This window comes from Marmota marmota, unplaced genomic scaffold, assembly GCF_001458135.2.
Source record: "Marmota marmota marmota unplaced genomic scaffold, marMar, whole genome shotgun sequence".
In the NCBI taxonomy this organism is placed as follows: Eukaryota; Metazoa; Chordata; class Mammalia; order Rodentia; family Sciuridae; genus Marmota; species Marmota marmota.
The window spans coordinates 4742682-4763096 of NW_026000206.1; the positions used below are offsets into that span (position 1 = coordinate 4742682).

The following is a 20415-nucleotide window of genomic DNA, read 5'->3' on the forward strand; positions in this document are numbered from 1 at the left end:
AGTGGCATGTGAAGGTCAGGGAGAAACAGAGGGCAAAGAGCCACCTGTGTGGATTTTCCAGATAAATGATCTTGTGGGTCTGTGGGGCCAGGACCCTGACTATGGCCTTGGCCCTGGTCAGAACCTGGCCCAAGTGGGGGCTTAATGCATTTGAACAAGGGGGTGAGTTTTGGAATGCTAATTGCTTCCTATTGTACAAATCGCTGATTTAACCCTTATGGAATGAATTTGGGGATGAGGTTGGCGCCCCCCCCCCCCCAAACACACACAGCAAAACAGGCTGGTGGTAAAAGCATTTGTTGTGGGAAGTGTATAGCCCAGGGCAGGGCGGCTGTGTCTCTGCAGGGCCCCCAGATGCCTGAATTGCTACTGTTTGGCATTTCCTTAGTCTGATTCAATTGTTTTTCTGTCTTTTGCTATTTTGTTAGCTGTTCTTCTTGCTACTGTGATGTATCCTAAGCAGTGTGTCTTAGTTTGGGCTGCTGTAACAAAATCGCTGTAGCCTGGCTGTCTAAAACAGCTGTTCCTATGGTTCAGGAAATTGGAAGTCCAAGGTCAAGATGCCAGCCCAGTCAGGTTCTTGGGGGCTGCCCTCCTCCTGGTTTGCAAGTGGCCACCTTTTTTCTATGTTTTTATCAGGTTGGGGTGGGGTCCCCTGACTCTCTTTTTATAAGAGCATTAATCCCATTATGAGGGGACCTCATCACCCCATCTAACCCCAGTCTCCTCCCAGATTCTTCCTCCAATATATCCCCTGGGGGATCAGGGCTTCAACAGATAAGTGGGGTGGGGGCACAAACATTCAAGTAATGGTACAACCTTTACCCTCCCTGTTTTCTTCAGCTTTGTATTTTCTGTAGGCTAAATTACTAAATAGCCAAGTTTGTTCTAAATTGTGGGTAAAAGGCAGCCATAGTGGAGTATGTCTATAATTCCCCAGACTCCAGAGGCTGAGGCAGGAGGATCACAAGTTTAAGGCCAGCTTCAGCAATTTAGCTAGGCAACTTAGTGAGGCCCTGTCTCAAAATAAAAAGCACAGGGGCTGTGACTCAGGGGTTAGGCACCCCTGGGTTTAATCTCCAGCACCAAAAAAAAAAAAAAAAAGTAATTTAAGCACCAAAAAGTCTAATGGAGGGTCTGAGAGGTTTTGTAAGAAAGTCACACAGACTTGTGACACATGGGTCTGGGTTGCATGGACCTCAGAGGTGCCCCCATTCTATTTGTTTTAGCCCTGGTTCTTGGCCATGTTTTCAACATCAGTGATCCACTAAGTAATATGTTGCTATGTCGTATCTTTTTGATTGTTGGGATTATAATTGTTTTGTTGTTGCTGGATTCTAAGTAAAAGCACTGTGACTTATTTCCTTTATACTATCTTTATATTATTATACTTAGGGAATACAATTTTATTACAAAAAAGGGTCCTGGTCCTGGGCTTTCATCGATGGTGTTTAATTTTCCCAAAACCTTTGCAAAGTGGTTGCTCTTTCTCCTTGGCCAGCTGAGGAGGTGGAGACTCAGTACGGTTAAGCAGTTGGCTTGAGACCACACAGCTCATGAGGGGGAAGTCAGGATTTGAACTCTGGTCTCCTTTCAAAGTCCTCTCGTTATTGCTGCAAAACCTCTACCTACTAAGGGTAGGGACACTTTGACGGCTCTGTCATTTTGCACGTTATGCAAAATACAAAATGAAAGTTATTTGACAGGTTCTAGTTGGGTTTCCTCATTTCCCCCCATGCATTTCCCCAGTACCAACTTGGCCGAAGGCCTTTCCCTAGGTGCCTAGGAAAAGGGTCCCTTTCTTCAAAATATTTAAAAAAAAAATTTTTTTAGTTGTTGCTGGACTTTATTTATTTATAAGTGGTGCTGATTATAAGTGGTACTGAGAATCAAACCCAGTGCCTCACACATGCCAGTCAAGTCACTACCTCTGAGCCATAGCCCCAGCCCTCCTCAAAATATTAACAGTCTAGATTGTTGTTTATGAGCTTTTCGGTTCCTCATGGTAAGGTTCTTTGGACCCCCAACTACAGCTGGAGCCCAAGAGATCTGTTTACTAATAGAGAAGCAAACCCTCCAGTGCTAAAGGATCCTGATTGGATAAACCAGGTTACAGGATCCTTGCCACCAAATGATACCTAGTGTTGACAGTGAGTGACAGCTTCCCGGAGGTGCTTTCCAGAGCAGGCCTCATCAGGCCACCCTCTGACAGTTACCTTCCCTTGGAGATTGACAGAATCATTAGTTATTTTCATGTAAATGCAGAAGTGAACCTTCTCAATGTTTCCTGGGAATTTCATGGTGTTGAGGCTTGGGAAGCAGTTTTGATGGTCTGGTGTTTAGTTTGACATGGATACGAAATGCCAGATGCAGCAAGTCTGCTCACCAGGAAGCTCTCCAGCCATCCTAACACCTTGCGTGGCAATCCTAAACGTGCCCATTCAGACATCCTTGGCCACAGTTTTAGAAAGTATTCAATCAGTATACTGGGGAAAGTTTTTGAATGCTTTGGACATTTTTAGCTTAATTTTTATTTTTCTTTTGGTCACAATTTAGATACAATTTAGGCTGACTGCCCTGTGGGTTAAGAAATCATGGGGAAATGTAGAAGAGCCTTCAACTTCCCCATGGGTGATTCCACTTAAGTTCAGTTGTGAGTCTAGAGCTCAGAAGGTGGTTGCTTTGCATGCAAAGTACAAGGGGACAATCTGATTCCAGGGTTACCCCTAAGCCTACTGCACTTGTGAGGAGATGGAGTCCTTGTCTGATAGCTTCCACCATGAAGGCCTCAGAGCTCACACCTGCAAGTTTCAGAACCAGGAGCCAAGATCTGGCTGCTTCCCAGCAGGAGAATGGGGTTGCACACTGGATGTCAAAGATATTGCCATTGTAGGTCAAGCTACAGAGCTATGTCTTCCCCAGTACTCTTGTTGCATATGGGGCCTGACTCCCGCCCCTCAGTGCAGCTTACCTGGCCTGTTTGTGTAGGGTGAGCTTTTGCACAGGGTTGTCTTTGTGGAAAACTCATCTAGTGGCCAAAGATGGGGTTGCAGACCTAGCCCTGAGCTGGCCCTGAGCCTGTTACTCTCAGGCTTGTCTCAACCCCTGCAGAAAACTTAACAGAACAAAGGTGGTATCCTTGGAGGCAGTAAGGGGGGATCAGGCCCGGAGGCTCCCACTGGGACAGGGCTTAGCCCCTCCAAAACCCTGAAGGAGAAAGAGGTGGGCAGTTCTCAATTCCCACTGCCGCCTGTTTACCTGTTCCTACAGCTGTGCCCCTACCTCTGGGGCGGGAGAGACCATTTCATTTTTCCTGGAGGGATGAGCCCGCTGCACGGAGACCTTCCACACTCTTGTGGTCAGTGGTTGGGGACCACCACACTCCTCCCTCCTGGGGCCCCTGGCTCCCCACCCTGCAGTATATTTACATCTCAAAGCCACACAATGCGGGCAGCCTGGGAGAGGCTGGAGAGGCTGGGGCTTGACGTGGGCGCAGAGGGAGGGTCCTCGCCTTCTCCCCCGCCCCATTTCCGGAGCCAGCCAGCGCTGGAGCTTTGTAAAGATGCTGGCGTCGGGGCCGCTTGGTGGTGATGACATCATCGTCACACAGGAGCTGGGCTGCCGGGGGCTTTAAGAGGGGAAGATCTATTCGGACCACCCCTGCGCTCACGCTCACACTAGCGCGCTCCGGGCAGAGCCGTGCGCGCCGGCTCTTCTGCGCGCACACCTAGGCGCGCTCCAGCCGTACTCGCGCACACACTGCCTTGGCGCTCGCCCCCAGGGCCCCGGCTCCGGCCGCGAGCCGCAGCTCTCTGCCATCTCTACTACGGATGCCAGCGGCTGCTGCCATCTGCAGTGCAGCAGCCCCGGCCACCGGCCGGCCCGCCCCGGGCCCCCGGCTGGAGGAACCGCGCCAGGACGCTGGCCCTGCTCGCGGCTAGCCTGCACGCCAGGGCGCAGCGAGGATGGGAGGGTCGCAGTCCCTGCAGCTAGCCCCAGCCAGCGACCTGAACCAGGAGGTTTCCGAGGCCATGTAAGTGCTGCGTCCGGCTGCCCAGAGCCCCCCAGAGGGAGGAGAGGCTGCCCCGCTTTGTTAGTGTGCCTCTCCTAGCCCGTGCAGCCTGGAGCCGCGGCTGGCCTGGGGTTCTCGGCAGCCTTGTAAGGCTTTACCTGGTGGCTGCGGCTTGTAGCATTTCATGCCCGGTCAGTTATGAGCATCTGGCAGCCCCAAGATACTACTGGGAGCAGAAACGACCCTTTGGAATTCGGTTTTGATTGTTCAGCAGCAGGGTGCATGGTTGGGGGCTTCTTGCTCTATCAGCATCTTTTCCTCTGCACCCCCCACACAGTGGTATTTCCTGCATGGGAACAACCAGAGTGTGGGAAGGCCTTCTCTTAAGGAAGAGCCCTCGATGGTGGCAGCCCCGTGCCGGTGGAGACACACTGGCACACCGGGCAGCCCCTCACTTGGCTGGCCGATGGCTAGAGCTCGCTGGTGGACAGTAGTGCAGGTAGCCTAAGGATCGCCCATGTACTCTGGTGAACACTGGAAGACAAGGCCGCTGCTATTATTAGTAAAGACAGCGAACAGCCTTGTCATTGGTTGAGGCAGTACTTGACTGTGCATCGATCCAGGAATCCGATCTTTTCTGTAAACCACAGAGCTAATGTGCCCAGAAGTGGCCTCTTTCCTTGATGAGTGTTTATTAGAATTGCCCTTCTGTTATGGTCCTCTCTGTCGCCTACCCAGGCGTGTTTGGAGGATGGGGCTTATTGACTAGGTCTGCCTGCTGGGTCGCATTTCAGCAAGTCAGGCTGGCGTCCAAAGTGGGCCTCCGAGTCCACTCTGAGGACTGCTTTCCTTTCCCAAAGAAAGGTCTGTTTCAGAGAAGAAGATTTCTGGAGACTTGGGTGGGGGTGGCAAAGCAGTGGGTTCTTGGGAGCCCTCAATGTGGAGATTTAGAGATAGCAGGGAGTGGTCTGTGTGTTGTAGTAGGGATGGGGCCCCACACGGGGGTGGGGGCTTCCTCCCCAGCCCCAGCAAGGACTTGAGAGAAACTGGCCCCGTGTGGTGATGTCATGCTGGGCTGAGCCTCTCGGTTTTGCAGGCTCCAGTTCTGGGGCAGGTGTGCACCCATAATTTGTCTTCCTTCCTGTAACTTGAGACGGCATCATCTGACAATGGAGGCGCTTGGTGTGGAGGATTGTTTTTGTTTTATGCCGGGAACCTTGCTCTGTGCTGCCCAGGTTCTCATTCTGGTGCAGTATTGTTTGCTTGGAAACGCACGCTGTCGAGCATGAGGAAAAGAACAATTCGAGCCTATTTATTAGGAGTCTCTGAAGTAGGAATGAGCTAGTCCAGGATGGGCACCAGCTGGCCGGCTGTTACAGCTCATACCTACCAAAGTGCTTCAGAGACTCGGGAAGGATAATGTGACCCTGTGTTTGGGAAAATGTGCTCCTCAGCCACTGGAAATTCAGCTCGCCAGTCTCTGACATCCCCGCCCTCTTTCCCAGTTGAATTAATAAATGACCTGTGTTCTGTTGGCTGAAGGCTGAGTCTGGAAAGATTCTGTTAGGTCGCCTTTCTGGATAAGGTCCTCTAAGGCTCTGCACTGTGGGGATAGGGGGTTTTAAGTAAAACTTCAGGCTGAATGGCCACATTGTAACAGAAACTGCTTATCAAATATTTTTGTGGTCAAGTTGGTCTATATGTACCTGCCGGAGGCTTCTCTCCCCGGAGCTGATGCTTCTGAAATTTCTCTGAATACGATTTGAAGATAGTGTATTTACTCTTTCGCCAAATCCCACGCTCTGTCCCCTAACATTTTTGTTCTAAAAAACGAAAGAGGAAATGTTTGGGGACAATGCCATTCCTAGCACCTGTCCTTCTTCAAAACCCATCTCTGCTGTACGTGTAGCTGGGGCTTACCTTTCTACTGCAGATGCACCCACTGCAATCTAGAGGGCTGTAAAAAAAAATGTATTGAGTGCACCTCTTTCCTACCCAGGCACAAGTCTTTCGTGATCCTATGTATTTCCCTGCCCCTAAAAATGCATGCACGTGAATAATACACGAGACAGCGCCATGGGTCCGCACAGAAAAGAGCTTCTGTTGTAAGATGCTGCTATTGGGGGTGCAGGAATGAGACAACCTGGGGTGCTCACCTGCCGCCAGCTGCAGCCTGTGACAACTGGAATCAGTTTTTTTTTTCCCCCCCTCCAATGATAGGTGGGTCTGCAGAGGGCCAAGTATAAGAGTGAAGCCAAGAGAGGATTTGGAAGTGACTGAAGCATCCCCCCACCCCCCAGGAATTCTTTCTTTCAGATTGCAGGTTTGGGTGCCATTGGGCAGCTTTTGTAGCCCTAGCTGACAGAATTGTCCTGTACAGGAGAGAGGGGGCATGGGGAAGGAGGAGGCTGGAGGGGCAGGAGGGCCTGTGGGATTGGAGAATGGAGCAGCAGGTGAAGGCTCAAGGTGGCTGGTCCCTTGCTCCGCCCTGTGTGGCCCACAAACTTGCAGCATCGGCATCCCAGGGCCTGTTAGAACTGCAGCGTCTCAGGCCCTGCCCCAGGCGGCTGAATCAGAACTTCCCTTTTCACCCCAAGTTTGTAAAGATGCCAGGTGATTTGGGGCAGGTCGGAGTTGGAGAAGCCTGGAGCTAGGTACAGCTCCTCTCCTTCCAAGTCCTCCAGCAACCCATGGCCACCGCTGCTGCTCCTTTCCTTACTGGGAAAGACCTTCTGAAGGCAACAGTGGCCATGTCCATGGAGAAATTGGGTAACAAGGAGAGGGAGACTCCACATGGAAACTGTTCTCAGCACCCTGGCTGGGGGGGCGGGCATTGGGAGTGGTCTTTCTCTAGTGATGAGCGACTCTATCCCGCCTTCTTCCTGCCCGTGGGACTTGGTTTCTGTTAAGTGAGGCAGCATTAAGTACTTTGTCCTTCGGGTAGTTGGCGACTCCATCCCAGGGTCTCTCCCAGCTTCCTCCAGGCCCCAGCATCTCAGCCACGGAGAGCCATTACCATCTGAGAGCCAAAGAGCCAATTCTGCCAGGAGCTCTGCCTTCTGGGCGTGTGCACCACTCAGGCCTTAGTCCCCAGGAGCAAACTGCAAATGTGGGTCCCGGGAGGATCCAGTGGCCGTGCCAGGAGGCGAGTGAGAGAGGAGGAAGCTGAATGCCGTGGAGACTGCGGAGCTGGCGAGGGAAGGAAGGGTGCAGGTGTTACTTCCCCAGTGCTGAAGTGCGACACCAGAGAGGCACACGAGGCCAGTGTGGAGTGCAAAGTAGAGGCTTATTAAGGACAGCAGAAAGGACTTCTCCCCGGAGGAAGAAGAGGACCCAGGAGGTGGAATCTGTGGAAGGGCCATGTCTTCCCCTTTTTATAGCTTCTTTTTCTTCCCTTTTTCATAGCTTCTTTCAGCTTTCCCCCATTTCTGCCCTTTGTTCTGTCGTCTTGCAGTGATGGAATGTAGGGGGGAGACCCAAAAGGTGAGGGGCAGATGGGCCTGAGGAGTAATCTGGGCAGGAAGGGCCTGGGGTGCTTCTGGTGAGCACCCCCCTGTTTGCTGGGAGCTGCTCCATTAACATTTCTTTAGAAAGGGCTCTGGGCCTTGGGGACATTAACATCTCAATTTCCCCCAGTGCTGCTCTGCCTTCCCAGGCTCCATTCTCAACATGGCCTTCATTTTACTCCATATTAGACCCATTTACCTAACTGCACTCACTACCTGTCTTTTTTTTTTTTTTTTAATTTTTTTATTGTTGGCTGTTCAAAACATTACATAGTTCTTGATATATCATATTTCACACTTTGATTCAAGTGGGTTATGAACTCCCATTCACTACCTGTCTTTAAACCTGGCTTCACAGGTAGTGGCAGATCCAAAGCCAAGGTTACAGCCTGGTGACTAAGGACCTAGTCAGTGGATGAAAACTGGGGCTGGGGGTGGGGTGCAAGCTGATAAGCTTGGACTGGGGTGTGAAAAGTGGGTTGGATCAGAGCTAAGAACAGAGAAAGCTCTTAGGCACCACCTCCCCAGGCAGAATGGCTTGGAGCTCTGCATTTCCGATGTGGTTGCAGACCAGAGGCAGGTTTCTGATCTCTTCCATCATTTGTGTGGCTCTTGACCTTTTTTGGGTCTCAGTCTGGGAGCTGTTGAGAGGGTCCATGGGAATGATCTTGCCCACCTGCCCTTATGGGCTTTCTCAGAAACAAGACGCTGGGTCTGTAAAGATTTGAGATGAGGAAAATGCCTGATGACTGCAAAAGCAGAGGAGATACCCATCCCTGAAAATCTCCAGCCTCACAGCCTCAGGAGGCCAGAAAGGCTGCTGGTGCCCCATCAGGAATCTTTCATCAGCTCTCACTGGATCTGTTTCAAAGCCTTGTTTCTTGAGGCAGCTATTGGCTAAGTCATTTCAAACAAGTGACAGCGTTCCAAAAGTGGACTGCAGCCAGTTTCTGAGTTCCCGGAAGCAGATTTCACTTTGGATATTATATTATTGTTGAAACAATTAGTAGTCCCCTCCCCCTGCCAAACTGAATAAGCTGCAACCTTATCTGTTGAATGGGGGCTGGGGACTGGAGCCCAGCAGCTCCCCACGGCTGCCTCTCCCTCCCCCCACACCCAGCACCAGTCCTAGATCTCTGGTCTGGCCCTGTGGCTGAATGCCCGGGACTCCGTGGATTCTGCCCTTCCCCACCACCTCTGTGGGCCTTTCCTGAGGCTCCCTATAGAGGGCTGAAGCAGATTCTGAGGCCTCTGGGTAGCTCCTGCAAGTCCAGGGGATCCTGCCACCCCTTCTGCTGGGCCTGGGCCGGCAGCTAGAAACCTGGTGTCGTGGAGTGTGATTCTGCAGAAGGGCATTGCGGCCAGATCAGGGGAGTCTGGGTCACTCCCTGCCATTGACCCTCTGGTCCATGTCCAGGTGTTTCTTTCCACAGTCTCCAGCCTGTTTCTGTGGCTAGATTGTTGGTTGCCTAGGAAACAACTGTAGCCTGGTAGACGATTGGCTGCTCTTGCCAGATGGATCACCCGGCGAGGGCAGTGTCAGGGTGACCAAATGATGCTGAACAATTGTGTCCTTACCCCTTAAGGTCGACCATGTGGGCTTAGGCATTGTAAGCAGTTGTTCTGTGAAAATCAACGGTTCGCGGACTCGGGCTTTTGTTACAAATGGCTAAGGGGTCAGGGGACACCCAGCACAAAGAAGCGACAGAGTCAGAACTGGGCTCATGCCCGTCCTGCACTGGATGTGGACCCTGGTTCTGTATATATTGACAAATGCACATCCACGGTTGTGTGTGGAGGGCAGGTCCCGGGGGCCATGTGCTGTTGCCAGTGTGGAAATGGAGCTGGACGCTGTGGTATCAGTACCACTTGGTCTTGCTAGGCAGGCTCGGCTCAGTACTCGGTAGAGACTTTTGTGCCCGTCTCTGTGTGACAGACTTTTTCATTATGGAAATTTTATATCCGTTGACCCTGTGAGGTGGGTGAATTTCACAGATAAAGAAACCGAGTCCTCTGGATGGTTTAAACCAAGGGGTCAGCAGGCTCCTTCTGTAAAGGGTCAGATAGTAGACACCAGGGCTTGGGTGGACCCCAGCTCTCCAGTTGCTGTGGAGAGGCAGCCACAGGTAGCACGGGTCATGTTCTAGCAGCCCTCTGCTCCCAGGAGCGGGCAGTGAGCGGGTTATCCAGATGGTAGGCGCAGGGCTCAGACCCGGTCCCGTGCCCTGAGGGCCACAGGCTGTCCGTCAGTGCAGGAGCCCTCCTGTCGTTGACCTGGGCAGCCTCCCGTGTCTCTCTGAGCACCATGCCCATCCTTGGACTGCTCCCGGTAGCTCAGCCTTAATGTGTCCCAGGTAGCACTCTGATGACCGTCCTTCTCCCAGAACAAAACTGTGTTGGGGATGCAGCCTACTTAGAGGGCCTGCCTGGGCTCCGTCCCCAGCATGCCCAAAACCCAAACCCCCAATTGCACATTCCAGCTAACCCAGCCCCATCGTCTCCCAGCTCCGCACATGGGACCTCATCCAGCCGAGTACTCAAACCAGAACCCAGAGGTCTAGTCTTGTCTTCTTTTCCCTCACTTCCCTTCTTCGTAGGACAGCCCAGGTGATGGGCCTTCCCTGGATAAAACCCTGTGACCATTTCCATTGTGTCTAGTCAAACCTCAACCCCCTTGCAGGGCCTACAGTCCTCCCCTTCCTTGCCTGATATTCCCCAACATGGGTCACCTGGCAGCTCTCTGTGCAATGCTTTCCTGCCTCAGGGCCTTCATGCATGCCAAGGGTCTCCAGGAAGGCCTTTCACCCTGAGCTGCTCTGGCCAGCTGCTTCCCCAGCTTGGCTTCTCCATGGGTTGACCTGCCATTCTTCTCCAGTGCTGTCCAGTTGAACCTCTGTGGCAATGGAAGGGCCCTGTCATCTGCACTGTCCAGTGCAGTAGTCCTCAGAAGGTGACTAGTGCAACCCAGAAATCAAATATTAAATTCTGTTTAATTCAAATTAACACAGTGACATTTGACAAGTGGCTGTCACACTGGAGATCGCAGCTCTGCATCATCCCCTCTTTGGGGTTCTTGATACCGGCACAGTTGGTGATCATTTGCTGTATTTAACTGTTCTCACCAGCCCGAGGTGAGGGCATTCTGCTTATTCTTCTCCCCCCGGCACCTGGCACGTGCCAGCACCTGGCAGAGAGTAAATATTTGTTGAACGAATGCTTAGGTGAACAGACGGATGGGAGTCTTACTAGCGAGGAAAATCGGCCACATCTGCTGTCCATGGGGCGGTGGGCAGTGCTGGCCTCCGCTGGGTGCCTTGGGTGTGGGGTTCTGGGGACCTGGCCTGCTGCTGCCACCTGAGTGGGCACGGCACCCGCCTGCCTGGCGTCATGGTGGCAAAAGAGGGTCCTCATGGTGCCTCTGTTAGAGGAAGTGAGTCCCTGCCTCAACGTTCTCTACTGAGTGCCCCAGGAAGCTTGCAGCCTGGGGTAGAGCTACTGGCAGGTCACGCAGGTGACAGTGCAGGTGACAGCGGGAGCCCTCCCTCCTTCCTCCAGCCCCACTCCTCCCCGTCTGTCTCTTTCCTCTTGCACGCTCGCTGTTTTCTCCCAAACCTCTGTGCTCAGCGCCACTCTGCCTCCACCTCCTTCCACCTGTGGCATCTTCTCCCTGTCCCACCTCCACCTCCAACCTCCGTCCCGTGGTTGGGGGGACCAGGTGCCCATCAACAGCCCTGCAGAGCCTTGTGAGGAGGCTGGTGCGGGCCTGTGAGCGGCCCCTCCCCTCTGTGCCTGCCTTCTTGGCTCTGATAAAGGAGGGGGCTCCTGGACCTGGGAGGTGGCCTGTTGTGCCCCCACTCCCCAGTGGTGGGCACCACGTCGCCTGTCGGGGTGGTGGACTTGGCGCAGGGTTCTGCCTTGTTCAGGAGGGACCATTTCCTGTGTGTTGCTGCTTCCTCCTGAGAGGGGACAGGGATGCAGTTGTGCCTAAGGCAGCCTATAGCTCCGGGCAAAGCAGTGGGGCCTGGGGTAGCAGGACAGAGGCAGGGACAGCACCTGTGTGTCCTCATGAGCTGAGGACTCAGGCCAGCTGCTGGGCCCAGTGTACGCCAACATGTCAGCTTCACATGGTCTGCAGGACTGTGGTGCCAAAGTCTGGGGATTTTGGAACGGAAGCATCAGAATCTTAGTCACCGAGGGCTTTTTCTTCAGTGAAAATTGCTTAACTCTCATAGGAACCTTGTAAATGTCTCGTAGGCGGCTCCTCCTTGTCATGATTCAGAGTGTGTCAGGTAGCCACTTCAAATCATTTCCCTTTAACTTGCAATTTGCTTAAAATACATATTTTTAGATGGACTATATGTTACTTAGCAAGCTTAAGACAGGAAACTTCCCAGGACGGGGAAACAGCTGAAACTGCAAATTCTTTGTCCCAGGAGGAGATGTAGTGGATAGTTTATTTAGGGATAAAAATGACTGAACTTGGGCCATAGATCCAGCTCCTCCCTGAGTTGTAGCTCCTCTTTGTCCTGTAGGATCTGACTCCTGGCTCCTTAGGCAGGTTAGTTCTAAGGGAGACGGATACAGACATTTCAAGAGGGAGTTGATCTCTCCTGAGGCCCAGCAAGCCCAGAGGTGCTGGGATAAATCATGGCCTTTCGGTAACCACACCTGTTGAGACTGAGTTAAAATGACCCAACCTCCAACAGACAGAAGCCCAGAGACTAAATGGATGCGATCAAAGTCCCAGGGACATGCCAGAGACTCCCTGGGGTCTTAATTTCATGTTCTAGCTCCGTGGTTTTAATAGGTCTAGGCTGAAGTTTGATTTAGAAAAAGCCTGGGCTATGTTGTCCTCTGCTGGGGGAGAAGGTCACAGGACCTGTCTGCCTGTTTGTCGCCTGTCACCTGGAGGAGCTGTTTCGTGTTGCAGTCCAGTCCTGAGCAAGGGCTGTGTGGGTCAGATCTCGATCTCTCTGGAACTTCAGAAGCAATCCAAGGGGGCTCCCGACTGGAGAGTCACTCACTTCCCTTTGCCCTGATGACGCTTGCTAATTAATTGCTCCTTGTTCTGTATTAAAGGGAGGAGCCTGGAGTGCTCTGGAAGGATTTTCCCTCCAGGAGGAAGGCAGGGGCTGCTGCTTCACTTCAGGGAAAACAGCTGCACACGTGCAGGTCGAGCCAAACTCTCGGGATCCTGGGAGTGCGAATGTCCCATGCAGCGGCCCTAGGGTACTTTTCTGGGGCACAGGGCTGCGGGGCGAGTGGGGCTCACTGCTCAGCATCAGTCTCCAGGAGCAGGAAAAGGCAGAGGTGCACAGAGAGCCAACGGGGGCTGTAGGGGAGTTGTGGGGCCGCTTAAGGCTCCAGCACCCTTTGGTTTCCAGCCTGTGGAGAGCCCTGAGCTGGAACTCCTGTGCAAGTTCATGTGCGCTAAGCAGGACAGGTCTGGTGACCAGGGGCCTAGAGTCTAGAGTGTCCTGCACAGAGCTGCACCCAGAATGGCCCTTCCTCACACAGGGCTTTGCCTGTGGCCTTAGACACCCTCTGTTGCAAGTAGGAAGAAAAAAAAAGAGGGAACATGTCTCCCGTGACTGACAGGTAGGGTTCCTACAGAGGTAATTGTCAGGATGGCTTTAGGAAAAGGACACCTGCATTCCCCGCCCCCCGCAAAAAAAAATACCCCCAAAGTCCAAAAAAATCCAAACACTGGAGCATCAGGATGTATGGTGTTGGAATCATCTTCTTTGATCTGCCAGAGCTGACCTCCCTGGAGTGGTCTTGCCCTCCTAAGCCCTCTAACAGGCATGCAGCTGCTGTGGGGTTTCCTGCCTCAGCTTCTGAGCTGCATTGACACTGGACCCGTGGCCCAGGTAGGGAGGTATGGACACTGAGAAGAGGGAGCTCTGGGCCCTGGTCCTTGGCTTGGTCACAAATGCCCTTCAACAGCTACGCTAACTGGGGGACCACAGAAGGCAACCTGCTCCTGGGACAGCTGCTGGGCTTTGGCACCTGGAGTGAGCATCCTCAGGTGCCAGGGCAAAGCCTGAGAAAAGTAACCCGAGGGCCAGGAGGAGGGTGGGCGTGTGTGACTGGGCGCTCCTGGCAGTGTGTCCCTGGAGCCTTGCTGCTGATGGGCGGGGAAAGGGCTCTGCTGCAGGGACTTCAGAGGAGAGGTACTCCTTGTCCATGTCCTTCCCATCCAACTGCTCTGGTCACAGGTGAGGGTGTGTCTGAGCCCGCTGTATGGCTCCTGGGCCGGGAGCGCTGACCCCTCTCCACCTCCAGCGCTCACCCTCCCGCAGACTGCACGGTCTGGGCTGCCCCTGGATTCCAAGGCCCTGAGGTCACCAGCCTCCTCTCCCATAGAGTGGACAGCAGACTTGGGCTGGGTGGGGGCCCTGGCCAGCAGAGCTCCCTTATCCTGTGGTCCCCTCCCAGGTGGGACTGTCTGTCCCTGTGGTGGGGTCGTGCTTGAGGGCCTCTGGGCAGTACGGTGTTCTTTCCTCGGACTGGGGCTTTTCATTTCCTCTTTGTTTTTTTCCCACCTGGTGCCCCTGTCCATCCATATCTGTGAGTCCTGTGTGCTCCCTGGGTCATGAGGCAGGTAGCCTGCAGGGTGAGGGTGTGTGTGATAAACTGACCCAACTCTCCTTCCGTAGAGAGGGGAGATCGTGCCCAGCCTCCTACACTGGTAGGAACAGTGCCAGGTTTTGACAGGTACCCCACACAGCCAGTGGACAGGGCGCTGGTCAGTGCATGCCTCCCTCACCATCTGGGAACGTGGCAGTGCCCACTCGCTGTGGACGATCAGCTTCTGCGACCTGCAGAACTCCGCAGAGTGGGGGCAGAAGTCAGAGCGGACATGTGTGTTTGGAGACCCCGGAGAAGAAATGATGTGCAGAATGTTCTGAAGTATTGTGCTCATGGGATTTTTTTTTTTTTTTTTTGACAAATAAAATTGTAGATACTGTGTCATGTTTTGGAATCTGTATGCATTATGCAGAGCCTGAGTCGAGCTAATTAACACATGTATCACCTCACATACCTTTTGTGTAAAAGGCAACACTTAAAATGGGCTCTCTTGAATTTTCAAGTGTACGACACGAGGTTATTAACTAGTCACCAAGTTATCCGGTTGAGCTCTTGAACTTATTCCTCTGCTCTGGCTGAAGTTTTGTACCACTTAACCTACATCTTCCCACCCGCGGCCTGCTTCACCCTCAGTACCCACCATCCTGCCCTCTGCTTCTGTGAGTTCAGTTTTATCCTCTATATGGATGTGAGATCATCGAGGGTTGGGTTTTTTTTTTTTTTTTTTTAAATACAGCATAATTCCTCGTGAAGAAAAACACTGAAGTGGGCTGGGGATGTGGCTCAAGCGGTAGCGCGCTCGCCTGGCATGCGTGCGGCCCGGGTTCGATCCTCAGCACCACATACAAACAAAGATGTTGTGTCTGCCGAGAACTAAAAAAAATAAATATTAAAGATTTTCTCTCTGTGTCTCTCTCTTTAAAAAAAAAAATTAAAAAAAAAAAATCTACCCCCTCCCCTGCCCCACCCCTACCCACCCCACCCCCTTCTGAGTTTCCTGCTAGGGCTCAAGGTCAAAGTCAACACTAGGGGTTTTATGAGGACTGTGTCAGAAACCTTTCCACTTTAAAAAAAAAAAAAAAAAAAAAACACTGAAGTGCTGATAGTTTGTGGGAGGGCCACACTAGTGTCACTGTTCTGGACAGTTGGTAGCAGTGAGGAAACCCTTCCTGCCTGGGAGGTGGGAGGAGGGTGCTGACCTCAGAGCCAGCTGCTCAGACCAGCATGCACCCCACCGCCCCATGCACTTCTGTTCTTCATGCACCTCCAGGGCTCACATATCGTGTTTCCCAGTCAAGGTGCAAGTACTGCTTGTGGTTTCCTGGGTGCCGTTTTAATCCCACCTGGGAAGTCCCTCCGCCACACCCCGAGGAAGCATGTTATTGGTCAAAAATGTTAGAAGATGAAATTGGAGCAGTTGAACTGTACAGTGGAAAGGGCCCGGGTGGCAGGATGGGCTGCAGGTGAAGAACAAGGCTGGGCCCTGTGGATGTGGGGCGGGGGGCAGGGTGACTTATGGGGTGCACAGCCTGGCCTGCAGGGAGCTTGCAGTCTACTGGGGGAGGCTGACACCAGACACACAGGGTGAGGCACCAGGGAGCCTTCAGCAGGGCTCAAAGGGATGGGGAGAGCGGGACAGGAGGGCTGCATGGAGGAGGAGACTTCCCTCGAGTCTGGCAAGATCTCTGCTGGGCAGGAAGGGTGTGCCGGGCGGAGGGAGCAAGGACAGGGCCTTGCTGGCCGAGAGGACTAAGTGGAGACAGAGGCTGGGCTTGGCCCAAGATACTGGAGTGGCCACAGGACCGGGCAGAAATGGCCGGGACTGGGCCTGGAAGGTGGTGGAAGTCTTGGAGTTAAAGGGAGTCAACGGATCAGGTTCGGGTTTGTGTTCAAGGCAGGAAAGGGAAAAGGGCCCAACTTCATCTTGCTGAGCGTCTCCCGAGTGGCCTCTCTTCTATCTGGAGTTTGTGTATTTGGAGTTTGCAATTTGTCAGGTTGGATGTGGGGCAGTGCAGCTCCTGGTTCCTGTCTCTCAGGATTGTCTGGAAATGGTCATTCCTGGGGGTCCTTCTGGTTCGGAAGAACTTCAGCTGTCACCCCTATGTGGACAGGGATTCAGGGTGAGAGGCTGCCTCACCGGGGAGTCGTGGGATAGAGAGGCTGGGCCTGCTGTTCTGCCCCTGCTGGTCCCTACTTGGGGACCAGCTCATCCCCGCCCTGGAGAACATGGAACATCACGTTAGGTAACGTCCCTTGGTATGTGTGGACAAAAGTAGATCTCCCCTGCGAGCTGTGCGCTCTCTGACCAGCCATCAGATTGGAGGTGCAGAGATGCTGGGGTGACCTCAGAAAGCCCCATCTGTGTGAGATTAGGTACACAGGAAGGGGCAGGTGGGGTGTAAGGACTTCAGATAGAGCACATCCTCCTCTCGGAAGGGGCAGGAGGAGGCAGCTGCGCTTGGGTCATGTGGCTTGTCGCCTTTAAAGAGTTATGACTATGTCAGTGGCTCATTTGCTCCTGTGACTAAAGGACCTGAGAAGAACAGTAAGAGGAGGAAAGTTTATTTGGGGGCTCACGGTTTTGGAGGTCTCAGTCCATAGGTGGCCTGGGGGTGAGAGGTCTTCAGAGCAGCAGGAGAATGGAGCTGGGGAGGAGATAAGGCCCTGCACTTGCCAGGGCCCAGATGTGAGGAGCAAGTCTGCAGAGGTCTCAGGTGGACGTCCTGGGGACACGTCAGTGGGATGCACAAGCTCACTCTGGACGTCTGTTCTGGCTGCTGTAACGAAATACCATGAGTCCAGTGGCTTATGGACAACAGAAATGTATTTCTCACAGTCATGGAGGCCAGGACAACTAATATCCAAGCCAGGCTTGGTGTCTAGTGAGGGCTCCCTTTCTGGGTCATAGAGGTGGGCATGTCCTCACATGGCAGTAGGAGTGAGGGGTTCTCTCCGGGGCCTCTTTCCTAAGGACCTGAGTCCCTGGTGACCTAACCACCCCTAGCATCAGCTTGGAGGTTAGGATTCCAGCACATGGAGTTGGCAGAGGAGGGACAGTCGGGGACCCTCATGGAGCGTCCGTCACAGTGAGGAACCCGGAGTTTTTCTCCTTGGAGCCACGCACCTTCCTCCCTCCCTTTCCTCCCCTCTCCTCTCTTCCTCCTTGCTTCAAGTCCTTGGGTGGAAGTTGGTGTCTGAAGAGGACATGGAGGATTTGTGGGACCTCAGTTTCAAGATGGTACTTAAGTTTCTGATTATTTGTCTTTATCTGGAAATGCTCTTCCCCATCACTGGTGTCTTTTTTGCACGGGTTCTACTAAGCCTCCAGGTGCCCGTGGAGTGGTGACTCAGTGGCATTGTCATTAAGGACTCTGGCCTGGAGCTGCCATCCCCTCAGTGGTCCTCTTGGTTCTTATCAGCTGGCCCCTGTGCTGGCTTTGGAAGGGGACCTGATGTGGAAATGACAGCGTCCCCATTCATGCTGGCGCAGGTGCCGTGCACCTGTCACCCGGAATCCCCGATTCTTTCCTTTTGATTGTGATGATCAGTCAACAGTTCTGTGATGAACTAAGAAGAAAAGACAAACCCCCAATTATGTGGTTCAACTGAAACCCCTGGTTATGTAGCCCAGCCAGCCCCTAATTATGTAGCTCAACTTACCCTAGAATTCCTGCAAAGCCAGGAGACGACTTTTAAACAGCCGGCTCTTTGAGATAGTGGCAGCTTTCAGCCTTTGTGCAGGCGGCTTGGGACACGAAGCCCAGGGCTGGCCCTTGACATCTGTTGTAAACGTAAAGCAAGGAGCTTTGTGTGCACCGGAGGCTGGAGGCATGATGAAGAGAAATGGCCAGGTGACCGTCCTCAGATGCATCTGTGTGTCTTTGCTTATCCGATAACGGTAGAGTAACTTGTTGGCAAGAAGGTCAGCTCCGAGTCTATTTTTAACTCAGTTGGGTCATTGCCACAGAACCCTTAACCTTGAGATAGCAATGCTTGTTTGATGTGGGAAGTTATATCTGTCCATTGGAGCTTTGTTAAGCGTATAATTGAAATCCAGGGTTACTTATCAGCCCTGTCATATTTAAACCACGATTATGGCTATGATGTTTCTGCCGCTATTAAATCAGCCAGTACACAAGAGATTCAGAATCTCTTGGAGTTAAGAAAAACCGTTTCTTCCCTGTATTCATTATAGTGCAAGTAAAAACAAATGCACTTTTTAGCCAAGACTTTTTGAAGGAGCACAGGTTGAAATTGCCGTTCTCCTTGACACCTGTCACTGTAACCTCCCAGGGCTGTCTCAAATCCTGCCATTCCTGTCCGTGCTGTGGGTCTCAGCGGTCAGAAGGACCTTCTGGAAACATGACCCAGGGCAAGTCCTTCCCCAGGGCCAAGCCCTGCATGGCTTCCCAGCTCCGCATATGCTCAACAGGGCTAGGGTCATTGTCACTGCTGCCCTCTCTCAGGCCTCCTGGCAGACCTTCTCCTCCCTGTCTACTTCATTCTCCCAGGTGGCTGAAGCCTTTTCTCCTTGGGTATTTTTTGAGGTGCACAGGGCTGAACCCAGGCCCTTGTGTGTGCTGGGAGGAGTTGTCCCCCTGAGCCACACCCCAGCCCCTTCTGCACTTGCCAGCCGCCCTCTGGAACCTTCTCCCCAGCTGTGTGGTGACTGGCTCCCGCGCTCTCCATGTCTCAACTCCTGGAGGCCCCCCTTCTTGGGAACGCCAGAGGGAGACCCCCAGTGCTTCCTGGAGCCTGCAGCCAACAGCTTCAGCTCTCCTGGCTGATTACGGGTTCTCTCTGAGTGATTGGATTAATTCAGTAAACATTCGAGTGAGATTTATTGCTTAATTTTACAATTCCTCACCCACAGCATTTTAGCTGTGTGTGTGTGTGTGTGTGTGTGTGTGTGTGTGTTGATGTGTGGGAAGAGCAAGAAAAGTCACGTTCCTTTTTCATTGCTCTGTAAACTCATGAATCACTGGTGCAGCTGTCTCTCAGCCACAGGACTTTAAAGAAAATGGGAACATGATTGTTTTTAGGTTTCTCTGATGTGTTACGTGAAGGACTCGGTGATTTTAGTTGTAGAGTTTTTTTTGTTGTGGTTCATTTTGTTTTGTTTTGTTTTTGGCATCGGGGATTAGACCCAGGGGCGCCTAACCACTGAGCTATACCCCAACCCCCTTTTATTTTACTTTTTTATTTTGAGACAGGGTCTTGCTAAGTGGCTCAGGGTCTCCCAGGTCACTGGGGTTTTAGGTGTGCACCACTGAGCCGGGCAGTCATAGAGTTCTAACCCTTTGAAGACTGGTGAGTAAATGCCTTCTAAGTGCTGGGCTCTGTACAGGTGCTTGGCATCTGCCCTACAGATGCAGACCCAGCTCCCAGAGCACCCGTGCATGGCACTGTCCTCCCCTCTCTCCAGCTGCCCGTGGTGCAGGAAACTGAGGCCCAGGGCTGTTAGGCACCTGTCCAGAGGTGCTCACCTCACAGGTGGCAGAGCATGAAGCTAGAACCAGAGCTGTTGATGCTCAGTTTTCTTTTTGATGGAGATTGTTCTGCTGTCTGCTCAAGTCTTCAGAATCCTGTAATTCATGTGTTCCAGGCAAAGTAGGGGCCTGAATTTAGACTTTCATTGGTTTGGATTTGTAATAGTGGGTCAAAGACTGAGCTGGCATTGCTGCGTCATGGGTGAGAGCAGAGGGAGTGGCTTCCCAGGCCCTGAGTGTGCCCGGGCTGCAGTCTTTAAGGAGGTCTGGAAGGGAGGGACAAAGGATTTAAGTCTTTCTCTCCTTATTGTACCCAGGCACAGTTTGCAGACTGTGGCATGTGGTAACAAACGAGCTTTTAAAACTTCCCCAGTTTCACAGGCTCTTACCACAGCACATTGGCCACACCATGTCACATTGGCCACACCATGTCTAGTCCATGTGCTTCTTTTATTTCAATGAACAAAATTGTGATGGAGACTCTGTGACACACAGGATCATGTATTTAGCAGAGCAGGAAAGAGGCATTCTGGAGAATTGTCTGGCTAGTGGGGAATCTCTGTGGGACGAATTTGTTGAACATCTACTGGCAGGACCTTGAGAATGACCAGTTTTCAGATAAGTGAAATGTAACAAAAACTAAACCAAAATGGGCACAGTGGTGCACACCTGTGATCCGGTGACTCACCAGGCTGAGGGATCACAAGTTCAAGGCCAGCCTCCGCAACTTAGTGAGACCCTGTCTCAAAATGAGAAATAAAAAGGGTTGGGGATGTGGCTCAGTGGTAGAGCCACCCCTGGGTTCAATTCCTAGTAC

General features: G+C 52.5%; 1 protein-coding gene across 29 annotated transcripts in view; it reads left to right on the top strand.

Annotated features, from left to right (window-relative positions):
• Positions 1-20415, top strand: part of Tacc2 (transforming acidic coiled-coil containing protein 2) — a 176474-nt gene that overhangs the window by 103957 nt on the left and 52102 nt on the right. For 2 of the 29 annotated variants that reach the window (XM_048791346.1, XM_048791345.1), the window contains exon 1: positions 3664-4033. The exons of 24 other annotated variants lie outside the window; for them this stretch is intronic. In XM_048791346.1, the coding sequence (XP_048647303.1) occupies positions 3966-4033 (68 nt within the window). In that variant the 5' untranslated portion in view covers positions 3664-3965. Of the gene's footprint in view, positions 1-3451; positions 4034-20415 lie in introns of those variants that run through there. 3 more of the 29 variants (XM_048791347.1, XM_048791344.1, XM_048791348.1) reach the window with 3 other exon arrangements.